The 12,461-nt window shown below is 45.7% G+C and overlaps 2 protein-coding genes across 7 annotated transcripts in view; both read right to left on the bottom strand.

The window, feature by feature from the left end:
• The window catches only part of bsnb (bassoon (presynaptic cytomatrix protein) b), a 69,003-nt gene extending 64,738 nt beyond the window's left edge, over nt 1-4,265 (bottom strand). For 3 of the 5 annotated variants that reach the window (XM_030374719.1, XM_030374722.1, XM_030374723.1), the window contains exon 1: nt 3,838-4,264. In XM_030374719.1, the coding sequence (XP_030230579.1) occupies nt 3,838-4,016 (179 nt within the window). In that variant the 5' untranslated portion in view covers nt 4,017-4,264. Of the gene's footprint in view, nt 1-3,837 lie in introns of all 5 variants that reach the window. The other 2 variants (XM_030374720.1, XM_030374721.1) reach the window with 1 other exon arrangement.
• A 221-nt stretch (nt 4,266-4,486) lies between these two features.
• On the bottom strand, nt 4,487-12,149 carry bap1 (BRCA1 associated deubiquitinase 1). Of its 2 annotated transcripts, none has more exons than XM_030374724.1 (17): nt 11,910-12,149; nt 11,505-11,534; nt 11,335-11,389; nt 10,930-11,062; nt 10,080-10,199; nt 9,655-9,716; nt 9,386-9,528; nt 9,180-9,258; nt 8,974-9,097; nt 8,088-8,211; nt 7,350-7,504; nt 7,127-7,269; nt 6,378-6,841; nt 6,038-6,264; nt 5,799-5,891; nt 5,607-5,679; nt 4,487-5,356 (listed from the first exon to the last, which is right to left on the bottom strand). In XM_030374724.1, the coding sequence occupies exons 1-17, from the start codon at nt 11,944-11,946 to the stop codon at nt 5,223-5,225; spliced, it is 2,196 nt and encodes a 731-aa protein (XP_030230584.1). In that variant the 5' UTR covers nt 11,947-12,149; the 3' UTR covers nt 4,487-5,222. The 2 variants fall into 2 exon arrangements, with proteins under 2 accessions (XP_030230584.1, XP_030230585.1); XM_030374725.1 differs by having other exon boundaries at nt 7,136-7,269; nt 11,910-12,147.
• Nucleotides 12,150-12,461: the final 312 nt, after the last annotated feature.

The raw sequence follows: 12,461 nt of genomic DNA, 5'->3' as shown, positions 1-12,461 counted from the left end.
AATTCTCGAATCGCAGATGATCAGTCGCATTGATGAAATGATGGGAGGAAATTTGCTAAAAGCTGGCCACTACTACCTGTGTTGCGGCAGTATGGACAGTTTCAAATACCCTACATATTGGGCATTAACTCTGCGAGAGAAGTGTTTCAGCGCTCTGTGGAACAGCTGAACGTAGGTTATCCATGTTTTGTCTGTGACATCATCATCGGGGGCCATGGAGTAGCAGAGCACGATGCCAACTTGAAGAGAATGCTTGAACGTGCGAGAGAAGTAAACGTCAGACTAAATCCAGCTAAATGCTGATTTTGCTTGGACCAAGTAAACTATGCAGGCCACATCTTCACAAGCCAGGGGCTAAAAAGTGACCCTTCTAAAACTGCAGCACTAACATGCAGGTCCCCACAGACATCCGCTAACCACAGCGCTTCCTTGGCATGGTTTAACTACCTTGGCAAGTTCCCTGGTCTTCAGTAACATTGCAGCACCGATGAAATAACTGACCTACAGGGAGACTGCATGGTGCTGGTTCCAGCGGCACCAGGTGGCATTCAACCGTTTCAAGTCATGCTTGACAAGCCCACCAGTTTGGTCATACTATAATGTCAAAAGGCCAGTCACGCTTACCTTTGATACATCATGCTATGTACTTTGAGCTGCATGCAAGACTGCAGATCAGTAGCGTTTTCGTCTCACGCCCTCACCAACATGGAAACACGATATGCACAAATAGAGAAGGAGATACTGGCTGTCGTGCCTGCCTACACAAAATTGAAGGACTTCGTCTCAGGAAAGTCCACAATGGTAGAAACTGACAACTAACCTCTGGTTACTATCCCAAAGAAGCCCATTGAAACTTGGCTCAAGTTGCAAAGCTGTGACATCAACATGGATAACAAATACATGTCTGTATGGACACTCTCTCACAAGCTCCAAACACACACGCATCCCATAGCCTTGCTGAAAATGATGCTTTCAAAGTCATGTCGGAGGGTAACATCGCCAGCGCCCGCCTGGAGGACCTCAGAAGGCAGAGTCTCTACAAACCCCCGGTGCACTCATTAAACCAGGGAAGCCCATCGCTGAGAGCCTCCTCAAGCATGCTGTCTGCCTCGTCTTTTCCTCCAGAGACAAACGGACAATGGAGGATGGGATCGTCATGAAAGGTCACAAAACAGTCATCATTCAGTCATCAAATCACTTTCTCTGCAGTCCCTGAACAGAAAGTACATCATCACAAAGGCCATTCAGTTGCTGAAGCAACCATCATCTTTTGGCCAACAATGTCAAACGACATCACTGGGGAGTTTATCTCATGTGCAGAAGTGCAAAAGCACCAGATCTCATCCACAACCGTAACCTCCCCAGCTCCATCCCGTTCCAGACCTCTGATGGTCTACCGTGGCTGCAGACATTTTCAACTGGCACAGCAAACATTACCAAGTGCTTGTGGACTCATATTCCAGATGGTTTGAAATCTACCTTCTCCGAGACATGACTTCACCTGCTGTGATCACATAATGAAAGGGATACTACACAGTCCAATGCACACCACACACCCTCATCTCTGACAATGCTACATAGCACACCGGTCACGGTTTCAAGGACTTTGTAAACAATTGGATGTCATTCATGTCAGCAGCATTCCTGAGTCCCATCAGTCTAATGGTATTATGGATGGGTAGACACATGCAGCCATTCCTGTGAGCACCAACCGGTTGGAACCAGACCCAAAGAACGCCCAGCAAATAAATTCCAACTCCTCAACAACCGTCTCTCTCTGGAGGCCAACTGGGACAGGTCCAGGCCTGCTCTGACACCCGGAGGGGCTAGTGGTCCGAATGCAGACCCTCAAAGGGAACGACTATTTGTTTGAGTAAGTAGCTACCACAATATCAGAATATAATGTCTCTCACTTATGCACTTAGGGTGATATTATTGTGAATCTGCCTACATGTTAAAGGGTTATTCATAAAGATTGCCGTTGCATAGTCTACGATTATTCAGATAAAGATTGAAGGGTTGTTTACTGAATAATCATAGAACAACATAGTAAGCAAGAAATTGTCAACACTATCGCTATGTTGCTTCAAGAAGCAAACTAAAGTTAAGGGATGTAGATCATTCGGGAGTGTCCTGCTATGTTCATCATGGGCCAACATTTGTATTGTTAGTTCATGTTATTCAGTGTAGTTCAGTGTTATTAATGACAGCGCCAGTGCACATGTTGTGTCCGGCACTGATGAGGACCTGCTCTGGGACCGCTCTGCCAACCTGCTCTCTATCATAAACAAACCAGCAGTGACTTGAAGGCCCTTTCATCATTTACTTGTACAGAGGGACCAATTTCTGCAAGAATGAAGATTTCTGCAAAGCGGTTCCGCAAGATGCAACCAAATTCTTCACACTTTAACCCTTACCCTTTCATAATGTAGAAATTAATACCTTAGTTTAAATGAACAGTAAGAGATGTTGTCTCTGACATAAATTTACTGTTAATTAACAGTAAATGCTTATTACTGCATTAACCAATCTTAATGAAGTATTCATTAATGTACCCTTATTGTAACATGTTATTAGGTATAAATATATTATAATTATATTTAGGGAACAAGACTAGACTTAATTGAATGTCCCAATTTAATAATTGCAAGCCTTCCTTTACCAATACTGCAATGAATTGCATCGCTAATGTGACACATTTCAGCCACTCCCATGGGTTGTGGTTCAACTTACGCAGACAAATACAGACTACACCATTATTTATGAAGATCAGCTACAACATCTAGACTCTATAATGGTCCTTTCATAGCACCCCTCAAATATAGCTTCATAATAATAATTATTATCATCTAACTGTAATTATAATAATAATAGCAATTGTAATAACTAGTGCTATTATTAGGCCATTATTGTAAGAAACATTACTCTATAAAGGATCCTTGATTACAATGCAGAAAAACATTGTGGACAATCAGGTTGGCCACATAAGAAAGGGAGATATGGGCCACACCGCGTCACCACCTCAAGGTGTGTGGATCGATGGGACCTGCTACAAGTTTAGGGGCTAGAGATAGCCCGTTTAGTCTCTGATCGGATGAGACCGACAGGTACGGTCGTTCATCAAAAGCTGTAACGACTGTGTTCCTCTTCCAGGGACGTGGTGTCATCCTGAAAGAGGAACACTCCCATCCGGTTACAAGTGCTCAATGATGGGAACGATGGTGAATCACAATGCTCGTCACTGCGTTGGGTTGTGTTATTATCGGGCCGATGATGAGACGGTGCTATCACCATTCTCGTAAAATGGACACCACGTAGTATCGCCACCACACGCATCCAAGGTGAAGCGCTAGGCTGTCCCATCCTAAATGTTACATAGGCTCAGCTCTTTGTAGAGCAGCGGTCTACGGTAGCTCGTGTACGGAAATGTTATTGGACATGTGATCCGATATCCATGTTATTCCCGGCAACATGTATGCATCAGCCTCAATAGAGCCCCTGGAGCGGGCGTGTGATTCCGTCCTGGCCTATTAAACCGCTTTAAGGCCATATTCACGCATTGTTGACTCTAACTTGTAGGCTACATTTCGTAGGCTACGAAAAATGTTAATTCAATATCCGTGCCCATGGCACGACGGCACTGACGTTTGATCGAGAAATCGGTGTTCAACCGGATAGTGAATTGTGTTGACAAGGATATTGAAATAAATAATTAAGCGCACATTGAAGTCTATCTCGTCAACCGAATTTCCCGATGTGCTTCATTACGAGTCGTTAACTATGACCGTAACGTGACACCGGCTCTTTTTCTCGGTGCTCGTCCTACACGGTGACTACCTGTTAATCCCCGGCCCGGGTCCGGCCCCGGTCCCTCCGGCTGGCGCACCATTGCTGGGCTTGGTGAGCTGTCCAGGGGCCGGTGGTGCTGAAACGGAAGCCGGAGCCCCCGCTGCAGGGGCCGCCGGGCCGCCCTGCACCGCTGGCCCCTCGCCCTCCACGCTGCCCTCGTTCCCCATCGCTCAGCGGTCCGTCTCGGTGAAGCGCGGGTGTGGATGGTTCTTCAGCCGCGAAGAGAACTCGATCAAACTCGACGCTGTTCCCCTTCCGCCATCATCACCTACAATTCAGCACCCCGTACGGAGCAGGCGCGCTGACGGAGCGGGAGCGCGCTGACGGCCCATGAGCGCGTTAACGGAGGGGGGGCGCGCTGACGGAGGGGGAGAGCGCTGACGCAAGAGGCGGGAGCACGCCTGGTTACGCGCGCGTTCACCGGCACACATTTCAATCTATTGGATTTCTGCCTGTTCATGTTACGAGTTAATGATTCTACATTATATTGAATATTTAGGTATTTTAAACATGTTCAATAAAGACCCTATTAGCATATAGTATACCTAACCAAATGTAATGTTCTGGTACTTCAGAAAAATAAAAAATAACTATATTAAAATAAAAACGATATTAATAATTAAAAAGGAACAATGAGCACATTTTCTTTCTGTTTATTGTAGTATGAATTGGTAAGGACAAAAGCCACCTGGCCCACTGTGCAAGTGATGCTGAGCTGGCAGACAGATACATATGTACAAAACACACAGATGCACACAATAAACCACCGCTCATGGGGAGCGCTGTCAGGTACAAAAATAAGATGATGGTTCATCATTCATTTACAGGACCCAAGAGGGAAATATACACCTTCTAGTCAAAAAGAGCCGGTTCAGATCTCTGAGGTTCCAATACCTTATAAACTATACTGTGAGACCATGATTACAAAATACCAAATGACCTTCAGGAAAATGAATTCGCTCTCTTCCCTCTGTAAAGGAAATATAGAAGGCATTTTTGCATTCAATGTTCGCCTGGTACAATTACCGGCCTCTTAACTGAAGAGGCAGATCTCAAAAGGTATGACATGAGGCCTAAAATTGTAACGCATTATGTACACATACATATAAAAGAAATTGCGGCATGATACCGTTTTGTAACGAATAGGAAGCCATCTTAAAATACAACAAACAGCCTTTACAGAAGTGCACCCATTTCTTTTCCTCCTTCTTCTCTGCCGTGATTGCTTGATGCTTCATGATCTATAGGAGATGATCACCACAGAGAGTGTGTGTGTGTGTGTGTGTGTGTGTGTGTGTGTGTGTGTGTGTGTGTGTGTGTGTGTGTGTGTGTGTGTGTGTGTGTGTGTGTGGGGTTATCTATATCTATATACATTACTGCCGCTTAGCCTTGTACGGTCGTGAGCGTTTCCTGCGGTCCGGCTTCCTCTGTTTGTGCAGCCGGCCGATGCTCACGCCCTGCCGGCGGCGCACCGAGATGTTCTGCTCCACCAGGCTGGCCAGCATGCCTGTGGAACGCAGCCGTTTTAAAACCCCGATACATTCTCACACCTTCACTGAACAGTACAGCCGTTGTGTAATACTAAGTAATGGCTTGTGGGTGGAAAAGAAACCCACGCACAAAGGGAGATCTATAATTTCCACAAACGGCTGCTGTCTTCAGCCGGTGTTCTTACTGTCAGTGGTGCGGGGTTACCTCAAGTCACAGAGAACATGGATACAGGAGATGTAGAATCAACTCGCTTTATTAGGACTTACCTTCTTGTGCCAACATTGATATGAAGGTACATATGAACTCGTCATAATTGTGGGTCCTCCTCTGGTCATCAATCTAAGTTAATAAATTAAGTAAAGCGTTTAGATCGTTGAAAATTGACATTTTGAGTGTTCAGGGAAGAAAAGTGTACAAAAGAAATGCTTTTAAGGCCGTTGCTGAAAAAGGATTCTTGCCTTGTATTTCTTCCGTTTTTCCACTTCCTCTTTTAGGAAGACTTCATAATTAGCAATATCAGCTTCCACGCACTTCAGTAGAGCCAGCAGCTCCTGTACAAGAGGACAGTTGCTCTGTGTTCATCATTTCACAACAACAATAATACCAGAACAATGATGATAGACCAATAGTGAGTAAAAGGGCAAAAAACAACGTTGACCGGCAGACCCCCAGAGGAACGTGAAGCCCTGCAAAGTACCTTGGGAGAATATTTATCTCCAGGTGGCTTCTGGACTCCGACCACATCCACAGGGTCCATCTTTTCCTTGCTAGGCTTGCCCACAATTCCTTCCTTGCAGTCCTGCTCCTCCTTCACCTGTACAGACGGGCCCTCTGCACTGCCCTGGGCCTCCTCTCCTTGCTCCTCTTCTTTAATCTTCTTCTTGGGTGTAAAGGGCGGCTTGGGCCCTTTGGCAGAGGAGTCCACTGTAAAGACACACACTAGGTCAGCTGTTGAACATGGGTACAGATTGATGTGTCATCATGACTTCTTAAACCGTCTCATGTTGCTAATGAGCTGGTGGGCTCTGCGCTCTCACCAGACGGCGGGAGGGAACAGATGACCCCGTCCTCCTGAAGGTGGAGCAGCGCCACGCAGATGGACGGGCCGAGCTCGCGCACGGCGCGGTTGTGTCGGGGGTCCAGCCGCAGCAGGTCGTCCTCCCCGAACAGCACGCGGGAGAGGTGGGACGCCACCGGGCTGGACGGCCGCGTGGCCGCCTGGGAGCGTGCCGGCGAGCGCAGCGGCGAGTTGAAGGCGCTGCCGATCTCCGAGGCCGTGTCCGTGCTCTCGTTGCTGGGCGTGGGCGACGGCTGCGACGCCGCCGTGATGCTGACGCCGCCGTTGCGGCCCTCGGTGCGCACGGACAGCGGCGTGCTCAGGGCGTCCTTCCGCTGGACCTCCTTCTTCAGCTTCTCTGCCAGGACGCTGAGCGCGATCTGGCTCTCCATGCCCCCTCCCACGCGGCCCGACCGCGTCCGCAGGCTGGCCTTCCTTCTGAACCTTCAGTGGAGAGCAAACGCTATAATCAACCTGATTACAGTAGGAGCCCTTATAATAGAATCACTACTCATGATGGAACACATGTGGGAGCACTTAATGGATCTGTCTTACTATAATGTCTACCAGGAGGGGACACTGATAATACTAAATATGGAGTGTGATTGCAGCTTATACTTTTACAAAACCAGTGCTGCGCTGTGATTTGGTGGGGTACTCCATACATAAAAACAAATTACCAAGTTATTTCCAAGTACAGTGGAAGACTTTGACCAAATCCAATCTTACACAGCTAACCTGCTGGGTTTTCCCGCAGCACCAGTAACCTCTTCTTCTTCGTCCTCATAATCCTCATCGTCAGAGTACGTTGGCTTCGGTGGTGCGGCCGCTACCCTGGTGCGACCCACTCCCGCAGCCAGGTCCTCCTCTTCCTGTCCACCACAGGAAGTCACATGTTAGAACAAGGACCAAAGGGGGCACCCGTTAGAGACGCTGTTCTCCATATCCATACCTGCAGGGGGGACTTGGCGTAGTTGTGGTTATCAAGGAACGCAGGCAGGCGTTGGACGATGGGGGTGGGACTGGTGACTACCCGGGAACCTCCTCCTGGTTTACCCAGAGATTTAGCACTGCCTGAGGGATTGGAGGTAGCCTGGGATTGATCGCCTGCATCATGAGGTAAGACATGATATGTATGTAAATAGATATGTTCAGGTGACCACATCGTCAATTGATAAGGGCTCTGCTAAACAAGCCCTTTTCAAGGTGTGTGCTTGGGATTATATTCTGCAGCTATCATCATTTTACATTAACAAAGTCGTATGTCCAATTCATCAACAGGATGCCATGAGAAGCGTTTTGTTGGACAAAGGCATTTAGATAAGTTGCTCTTAAGTTGCATTCAAATAAGCAACGATAGGCTGCCCTAAATCATTACCCTTACTTTAACAATCCTTACCCTGACCTTCATGGTCCTAACCCTGAATTGAGTGATTATTAGCCTGATCCTAATAACCTTGGTCATCCTTACACTGACCTTGATTACCCTGAAACCGACCTTGATCATCCTGACATTGACCTTAACCACAATAAACCTGATCAATAATAAGTAGTCCCACACTTTGGTTATGCAGATTAAGTGCATTTAACTTGATAGCAAGGTCATTGCAACATGTCATAACAAGATTTTAAATTTAAATCAATTTGCTCTTAAAGTGAGCTTATTCCTCCCTCTCACGGAGGGCCGCACCTGGGGTCTGTGTGGCCCCCCGGGTGGTCCCGGGCTCGGCGTCCGCCTCCTTCTTGATTTCATCAGCAGAGGACTCCTGCTGCTTCTTGTCCTGGACCAGCTCGGGCTGGGTGAGCCGTATTAACTGCAGAAGAAGAAGCCCTCGTTAAGGGATCCGCGGGACACAATAGTCTTCTCCAGTGTGAAGATGTGTCAATTGAATCAGTTTACATGGAGAATTGTACATCCCCTCATCATTGTTTAATTGAATCAAACAGCATGCTCTGTGGGCTACCCCTTCACTTGTGAGCTTGTATAATTAATAAAGTTGCTACTTCCTTTCCAAGTGGTTTTATTGTTATTTAGCTGAGATGCCAAATCTCAGCCAAAGGAAATATTGAAACTATACAATGGAAGAGAGGCTTGAAATGTCTTCCTGTCGAGCTCGAATCAGGTGTTGAATGTTGTGTCGAATAGTATAGATAGAAATAGCTATATCACAAAACCGTCTGAGCGGGTGTGGTGTAAAATGGTAGGCAAACGCTGCTTTGTTTCATGTTTGTATACATCCAGAGTCTGAGGTCTTCCGGTGTCCCTTTTTGAAAGACAAATAGACTACTGCCACCTGCTGGTAGTGTGAGTAAACTCCCCTCAGGCAGGCACAGAACGTACGTGCTAGTTGGCTGCAATCTAGTTGCGCTGTATTTAGTGCAGATCTTTGGTCAAAACACGATACAACGGTCGGCCTTCACGGCGGCTAGATATCTGGTGTGTTAGGGCCTTAACCTGTTTGGAGCCTTGAGCATTTCATTCATTTGTCCCATTTGTCCCCACACCGGAAACACTGCGTATCTGAATATATTACTATGGTTAACACTCATGGAGGCGGTCGTGATTGTTTTCCAACCTGTTGTAGTCCTTCCAGGACAGTCTGTCGATTTCTCTTGAGGATTTCCAGTTTTGATTCATACTTGATCCTTCGGTCCGGTACCACGGCCATCAGGTTGAAGCGGATGTCGTGGTATGGTTCACTGGAACGGAACCAAATGGTTATCAACGTAAACATGGGAGTCCTCATTTTTTACAATGATAGCGGACAGTAACATTTCTTACCCAGCAGTTGCCAGGCCGATCCTCTCCATGATGACCCTGCGAGCCTTGTCCGTCCATTCCTCCTCCTCGCCCCAAGGCCCTGCGTTAGACGGTTTACTAAACGTCTCAGAGGCTCTTTGTAACAACTGACATTCCTTTCAATCGACTGAACATTATGTCGTGCGACAGCTTAGTTATTGCATTGATTGACGGGCGTAGAGTCTCACCATGGTCAATGGGGTAGGCTTTGAGTCCGTCCAGCTCAAAGAGGCGGTCCTTGATGGGAACATAGCTCACAAAGTGGAAGGCCTCCATGGTTCGCACAGCGCTGATTCCATTCTGCTTCTCTGGCAAGTGCCTTGGCTCCGGTCTCCATAGAAACAAGATAGCCAGATCTGTCAAAGAGCTGCCTCCACAGTGCTTAGGGCCTGGGCTAAATAATCGTTTTTTCTTGCAGCTTTATCACATAACTTTGCAGGCACTAACTGCTACCTACCTTGCATGGCTGTTGTGTGCTTTGGCGAGCTCTGGAGCATTTCCTATGGCATAGCCCTTACTCTAAAGTAAAGAAAACCTTATTAATGAATTGAACTCATTGTATTACACCAGTTATCCTTTATGTGCCTGCCTTGTTCGTTAGCAGACGAGGGAGCTGTTGGATGTTCAGTACAACTTGTATCAATGTCACAATTACATTTTAGTTCAATGTCCATTTTCACCCCAATCAGCTGTAAACTATAAGGGCATTTGGATACATAAGAATGTTGAAGGAAATGATATACATTTCTTTATGCCCAAGTGCTGTAGGGCAATGGACCACTTCCTGGAGCCAAATATCATTAGCAGGATCTCATCAGAATGGATGTGAATCTGCCCTCAGACAGAAGTAAGAACGTGTGCTAGGGGGAGATCACGCCATACCTCTGGACCAAAGCCCTTTGTGAAAGCCTTCATCCGACTGAGTGTGATGCCCAGCTCAACACCACTGCAGTTGAGAAGCACGCTCAGCAATGCATGGGTGGCGCAGGAGTTTGGTATCAGCTGAACAAATAAACAACATGAACACCAAGCCGCTCCAAATTCTTAACAAATAACTGAAGTATTGTGCCATGTTGGCCGAGGCAGGAAACAATGAGCCAACAACTCAAGCATTTTCCTTCTTCTGTTTGTTGACATTGAAAACATTTCCACCACTCCTCCCACTGCCTAGTTTTCAATAACAAAAAAAATACAGCTAATCCAACTGAAAGACTACAGATTGTCTGCTATTATTATATGCACTGTGTTCCATTTAGGGGCAATGCATGAATTGATGCAATCAGGGGCGGACTGCCCATCTGTCAGTTCTGGAGAATAACTAAACGGCAGGTAATTCCAGGAGGACCGTCTGCCGCCAGATTCTGTCTGTTCCAAAGCCATTACAAATTTACTGAAAATGAATTTATACTGAAGGAAATGGACCATTTATTTTGGTATTGTGCGCTGGGCACGCAAACATTAGCAGTCAATCAAACTGCCTCCTAAGGCGTTTTTTGAGGGCCGGTCCATCTCTGGAGACAATTTATAGACAGAACCCCAACTGCTTAACCCTTGCTCTCAGATTAACCAGGGCTAACACACCAATATTTAAGTTATTATAAGTATTACAATAGTACTATATAGTCACACTTACAGCATTATGGTATTATAGCAGCCGTTAAAATATAATCATACTTTTCTGTTAATTGTCTACTATTTGTTGTTATCTATCTATATATATGCGCTTTCTTACCTGATGTGCAAAAAACATGTCGTTAACAATTTCCTCATCAATGACAGAGGTTTCGTCAACTAAGGTGGAAACTTTCCTCCGGGATCGACGTTCCTCGATCCATTTAAACAGGAAGATGAAGCCATAAACAGGACTGAAAGAAATGGAGACAATCTGAGCTGACGTCAAATATGAAATCTTATAATAAAGCAATAACAGTAGAACAACTATGATTTGCAAGTATGCAGCTGTCAAACTACTATCCAATGCACTGCTTTTTCCTTACTTGTAATTTTATTCTAACTCTAGCCTTTTCCTTCAGCAGCAAAAAGGTACATTTACATATATAACATTTGAATATCAAATAAAGATGTAAAACATATATATAATATAACCATTTGATCAAGCACAACAACATAACGTTACCTTTGACACTTGCTTTGTAGGTCATATATTTCTTCTACTTGGACACCTTTGACCCCTGCATAAGATTACAGTTGTTCATTGTTGTATTGCTCTCCACTTAATGATCCATAAATATTTAATCATTATATGCAACGGTATGTATGCTTAAACATTAGAAATCTGACACTCACCAAAGTCTTCCACCAGCAGAGTAAACAGTCCTGTAGTACAGCAAATAATAGACAAACATTTTAATTATAATCTTTCCTTTCTTCAATAAAATGAACAATATGTGCTCCGTATGGGCCCCATACATTTCCACATCAATCTAACATCACTGTGTTTAACCTGTCTTTAGTGGCTGTGCAATGATAGCCAGCAAGACAATATAACCATCCACATACAACTGTTTGTGCGATGGCTGTTATTTTTATATTACTACATGTAAACAGAAGTACAAGCCTCCTCGGAGTTCTGTTTAAGCTAAGTAATAGCGGTGGATTATGATTTTTGATAAACCCGAGTGGTCTCTGAAGCTAGCTGGAGGCTAGCCGTACTTCGCCATCCCCCTGATAATGTCCCGTAACACGTCTTACCCGGGTCGCTCTCGAGTTCCAGCCAGCCTTTGTTCATCTTTGCATTCTTGCACACTATAGCTAAAAAAACGATCTATGCAAACCCATGATCACAAAATGCATTTGAATCGGTAATGTTAGCATAAGCTGGTGAGAACTGAAAAATAAACACAAAAGAGACCGTGGGCGACTACATTCTACGTCATCACGACGACGGTAATAACAGTCTCTCTCTCTCTCTCTCTCTCTCTCTCTCTCTCTCTCTCTCTCTCTCTCTCTCTCTCTCTCTCTCTCTCTCTCTCTCTCTCTCTCTCTCTCTCTCTCTCTCTCTCTCTCTCTCTCTCTCTCTCTCTCTCTCTCTCTCTCTCTCTCTCTCTCTCTCTCTCTCTCTCTCTCTCTCTCTCTCTCTCTCTCTCTCTCTCTCTCTCTCTCTCTCTCTCTCTCTCTCTCTCTCTCTCTCTCTCTCTCTCTCTCTCCCTCTCCCTCTCCCTCTCCCTCTCCCTCTCTCTCTCTCTCTCTCTCTCGCGCTCTCTCTCTCTCTCTCTCTCTCTCTCTCTCTCTCTCTCTCTCTCT

The sequence above is a fragment of the Gadus morhua genome, chromosome 13, assembly GCF_902167405.1.
Source record: "Gadus morhua chromosome 13, gadMor3.0, whole genome shotgun sequence".
NCBI classification, from domain to species: Eukaryota; Metazoa; Chordata; class Actinopteri; order Gadiformes; family Gadidae; genus Gadus; species Gadus morhua.
This window is presented reverse-complemented; position numbering and strand designations above follow the sequence as displayed.

Coding starts and splice junctions, on each gene's coding strand:
- bap1 (XM_030374724.1), bottom strand. CDS start 11,946: ATGAACAAAGGCTGGCTGGAACTCGAGAGCGACCCGG. Junction 11,390..11,504: donor TCTGCTGGTGGAAGACTTTG/GTGAGTGTCAGA, acceptor AATCTTATGCAG/GGGTCAAAGGTGTCCAAGTA. Junction 6,265..6,377: donor CTGTTCCCTCCCGCCGTCTG/GTGAGAGCGCAG, acceptor GTGTCTTTACAG/TGGACTCCTCTGCCAAAGGG.